The following is a 5,119-nucleotide window of genomic DNA, read 5'->3' as shown; positions in this document are numbered from 1 at the left end:
TCCAAAGGAGGAATAAAAGATGGGATATTAGAATCCTTCAACATAGTCTACATTTTTGTCCAAGAAAGAGATTCGAGGTCCCTCTCATCAGAAGATTCAAGCATTTTAGAGGCAGATTTAACCTTTTTCATATCAAAAAATAAAGCCGAATCCATAGATACCAAGGAGCGAGCAAAAACATTAGATTTAAATTTTACTAGTGTTATTCCTAATCAAAAGTATTTACCCCTTTAAAAAAATGATTCAAATAATTAGAATTGAAAATTAAAGATTTAGTAAAATATTAAAATATAATTAGATCACCCTTAAGATTAAAATAAGATAGATGGATTAGACATAAAGAAGGGAAAATTTAAAAAAAATAAAATTAAAATTAAAATAGAATTAGGTCACCATTAGAATTAAGATAAGATAGATGGATTAGATCTAAAGAAGTGCAAAATTAAAAAAATTAAAAATAAAATTAGATCACAATTAGAATTGGAACAAGCTAGATGGATTAGACATAAAGAAAGAAAAAAATTTATTTACACGATAGATGGATAAGACATGAAGAAAGGCAAAATTGAAAAAATAAAAAATAAAATTACATTGTTCGTAGCATTAGAACAAGATAGATAGATTAGACATAAAGAAGGGCAAAACTCCAAGAAAGGGCATCTTAAACAATGAGGGTTGAGTTGTAGGACAAATGACATGACTATTGTGAATGGAGGGGGGTGAAAACATGGAAGTAGACAATCTCTCCATGGACACGATTGTGGTTAGGGTTTGAAGCCCTTTTTTCCTATTTTTGTTTTAAATAATTTGAAAAAATTAAAAAAATTGTATGTACATTTTTTTATTAAAAATTTGAGAACTTTCAATCAAAATATATAGATTTTATATAGATATTTTAATATATATTTTTGAAATTTTATAAGCAAATTCATTGAGTTTTCCTAGACATATTTTATTTACATAAAAAAAATTAAAATATGTATTTGAAAACTTTTAAAGAAACTCATTGAAAATATTTAAGATCACATTGTGTGATCTATCATCAAGAGTGGTTAAGGAGAAGAAAATCTTGATGATGGATCAGATAGTGTGATCCTAAATGATGATGCAAGCATTATCACACAATCACATCCAGAACCAATAACAGTAAACAATATGAGTCCTAGAAATCTAATATCATTAAACTCTTTAAATACCTCTAATATATTTTATATCCAAACGTTGTTCATTAAAAACCATCACATGATCAAATTCAAAAACAATAACATTAAACAATATGAATTATGAAAATCAAATATCATTAAACTCATTGAATACCTCTGCACATATTTTATATAAATTTCTTACACTATTTGTCATAAAACTCTTTTTAAATGAACATGCTAAACAAAGAGGTTTTTTTTTTTTTGTGGACATATTGAAGATATGCATAAAAATTATAAGAAGACTGTTGAAAAACCCACAATGAAGATTGTCCTGATCAATAACATAGCAGCAATCGATAAGATGACTTTTAACCATAAACAATTCAAGAAAATGCAGTAAATCAGTTTGATTAAGATCGTCAAAAAAACTATCAAAAAGTTCACAATGAAATCTGTCTTAAACATTACAGCAACTAATAAGCAGTCTCATAAATGTGCTGATCATGAAGAGCAGACCAAAAAATACAGACTTACAAATCCCAAAATAGCACAGTAGCATGAACAGTAAAAGAATAGACCAGCAACACCAATATGTTTGCAAGAGATGCCAAAGATCTTGAGCTAGAAATATTTTATTAGTTTTGAGCAGCCGGTCAATTTGACCCTTGATGTACTGAAGTTGGAAATCCATCTTTGAATTCCTCCTAAAATCCGCTGCAATTGAGAAAAAATAGAAGTGAGACAATAAAGTTAAGGAAATATGCAGCTCAACAAATCAGAAAACACTACTGCACTAAATGAACCTTAAAGAAACACAAAATTTCCATTTCAAGGTAAGTGATGGCGGCATCCAGCCCAGGTAGCTTGAAGCTTCTCCAAAACATCTTTAGAAAGCAAATTCTGCGGAACCAAAGCCGGCAAATGAGGAAGCATATCATAGAAAGCGTTACGAATGGTGTATTTTCCCACAGAATGCTGAGCCACCAAATTTACATCCACTGCTTCTTTCTTCTCAACAAAATGCGAACAAATCCACAGCAAAGTCGCTGCCTGAGTGTGAGGCCCGGCTCTCGTAGTACAAACCCCCAAATTTTGAGCCGCCTCGGCCGCCATTTTCTCTGCACAGTTAATCATCTCACAGTCCACCAAATTTGAAGATTTCAGAAGCTGTGAAAGGTGAGCCAGATAAGCCCTAACCGACTCGCTGCCAACAAATTTATCAATTTCTTTCTCCTCATCAGCAGAAGAGCAGCTGCCGACTGATAAATTGGTAGCAAAAGTGGCCTCTGGTGTATATTTTTTAATGTATCTCATTGCCCTATAAATGTCAGCTTTGCTCACAATCTGAAAATCTTTAACAGACGCTGCTAATTCCTCCATTGTCTTCATTCTGTGAAGTTGTTTCGCGGCGATGTAGATGCAAGCGAGGTGAAGGGCGCACATTTTAACTTTCCTCACCACTGTTTTCTCAGATAAATCTCTATAAATTGTCTGAGCGCGTTCTGTTACAGTTTGATCCAGCTTAATGGCGGCCGCATATTGAGCGATCTGAAGAATGTGATCTGTCACTATTTCTTCTCTTTTGCTTTTCATCTTTCTCGCATCTGTCATAATTGAATCGGGCTTGAGATTCTTGTTCCGAATCCTGCTGTTCTTCATTCATATTTATAAGCACAGATCTTGGAAAAAACTCCCTCCACAGATCGAATTTTCCAAGGTGGAATATTTAGGTCCTGTTTAAGCAAATAAGAGGATGTATATATTTAACATTTAAATAATTTTTTTTAAAATTATGAATATTGTTTATCATTTATGAAATAGTGTTATATATATTAAAAAGGGTGAATTAAGTTCAAAGGTAAATAAATTTTACTTAATTATCCAAGATACACAAACAAGATTCATATTTGTGTAGTGGACTGTATTTATTTAGATAGAGTTGATTTTTTTCTTTCTTTCATTTTAAGCTATTATAGATATCTTTTTATACATTTCTCTAAACAACACGTTATAGATATCCTTTACAGATATTGATTTGGAGCAATTTTATTTACTTTTAACACGTAATAGATACCTTTTAAAGATATTGATTTGGAGGTATTTTATTTACTTAAAAGTTATTTAATTTTGTTTTGTTTTACTTTGGAACTATTTTATTTAATATATACATGGAGAGATAAATTTTAGGTGCTCCTTATTTTGCAAATATTATGTCAAATTCAAGGTAAAAGATAAGAGTTTTTGTTAAGACACGTCATTTATTTATTTAGAGTTGATTTTTTAGATAGAGTTGATTTTTTTCTTTCTTTCATTTTAAGCTATTATAGATATCTTTTTATACATTTCTCTAAACAACACGTTATAGATATCCTTTACAGATATTGATTTGGAGCAATTTTATTTACTTTTAACGCCTAATAGATACCTTTTAAAGATATTGATTTGGAGGTATTTTATTTACTTAAAAGTTATTTAATTTTGTTTTGTTTTACTTTGGAACTATTTTATTTAATATATACATGGAGATAAATTTTAGGTGCTCCTTATTTTGCAAATATTATGTCAAATTCAAGGTAAAAGATAAGAGTTTTTGTTAAGACACGTCATTATGCTCCACCTTATTTTATTTATTTTTGTTTTACTTTGGAACTATTTTATTTAATATATACAAGAGATAAATTTTATGTGCTACTTGTTTTGCAAATATTATGTCAAATTCAAGATAAGAGATAAGAGTTTTTGTTAAGACATGTCATTATGCTCCACCTCGATCTCATTGTAGAATGCATCTCAACATTCATTGTATGATGCATCTCAACATTAATTAAATAAAAGAAAAAAATTAATAATTATCAATTAAAAAGATTTTGAATAACTATTTAAGCCAAAAAAAAATGTTTAATTCCTTATAAATTAATTTTATTGAAATAATTATGCACTTTAGTTATTAAAAAAATATAAGTACGAAAAATAAATTATCTGAAATAAAAATTAATAATATTTCAATTATCACGTTTTTATTCACAAAAAAGCCTATTTTTATGAGCTAAGAAAATTATGTTAGCTTTGAAATAATATCATAATTACAAAGTTTTCATTGAAGAATCAATTAATATATAGTAAACATCTAATTTAATGATATAATAAGCTAAACAAATTATTCTAGTTTTGATATCAACTAAAACAAAATAAATAATAGATCTTCTAATTAATTAAAATAGAAAAGTAATGTAAGGAAAATCTAAACAAGATATACTTGAATAACAACAAGAGATACAACCCTCATTAATGAGGTTTCTCGAGTTAATTATGCCTATTTGTGGGATATGGCTACTTGGAAACTACCCAATCCAACGTGGGTAAAATTAAAATTTAACGGAGCCTCTAGAGGCAATAGGAAAAACATTAGCAAAATTAAAAATTAGAAAAATGTTACAAAAATAAATATAATAAATTAAAACGCTAGAAAAATTAATAAATTTAAATTTAAAAAAACATTATAAAACTTAGATATCAAATTTAAACAAATTACACAAAATAAAACCTCTATGACCCCTTTTCACATCCTATTACACACACAACATGACCCCTTAGGACCCCTTAAGACCACATATGCCCCTGATGACACTATATGTCCCCTTAGGACCATAAAGGATCACATAGTGGACCCTAAGGGGTCATATGTGGTCGTAAGGGGCCACACATGTGTTCTAACACATGCGTGACCCCTTAGGACTGCATGTGACCCTTATAAAATCCTAGTGTGTATGACATACCCCTTAGTCCATCACATAGTGTCCTAAGGGGTCATATGTGATCCTAAGGGGTCACACATGTGTTAACAAATGTGTGACCCCTTAGGACCACATATGACCCTTTATAACATCCTAGTGTATACGACATACCCCTTAGGATCACATAGTGTCCTAAGGGGTCATATGTGGTCCTAAGGAGTCACACATGTGTTCTAACAC

The 5,119-nt window shown here is 29.9% G+C and overlaps 1 protein-coding gene across 1 annotated transcript; it reads right to left on the bottom strand.

Moving 5' to 3' along the window:
- Positions 1-1,507: 1,507 nt before the first annotated feature.
- Positions 1,508-2,848, bottom strand: LOC131062741 (transcription initiation factor IIB-1). Its single transcript, XM_057996464.2, has 2 exons — positions 1,949-2,848; positions 1,508-1,859 (listed from the first exon to the last, which is right to left on the bottom strand). Exon 1 carries the CDS (start codon positions 2,802-2,804, stop codon positions 1,974-1,976), a length of 831 nt encoding a protein of 276 aa, XP_057852447.2. The 5' UTR covers positions 2,805-2,848; the 3' UTR covers positions 1,508-1,859; positions 1,949-1,973.
- Positions 2,849-5,119: the final 2,271 nt, after the last annotated feature.

This window comes from Cryptomeria japonica, chromosome 9, assembly GCF_030272615.1.
Source record: "Cryptomeria japonica chromosome 9, Sugi_1.0, whole genome shotgun sequence".
NCBI classification, from domain to species: Eukaryota; Viridiplantae; Streptophyta; class Pinopsida; order Cupressales; family Cupressaceae; genus Cryptomeria; species Cryptomeria japonica.
The sequence above is the reverse complement of the archived record's forward strand: the minus strand, read 5'-3'. Positions and strand labels throughout refer to the sequence as shown.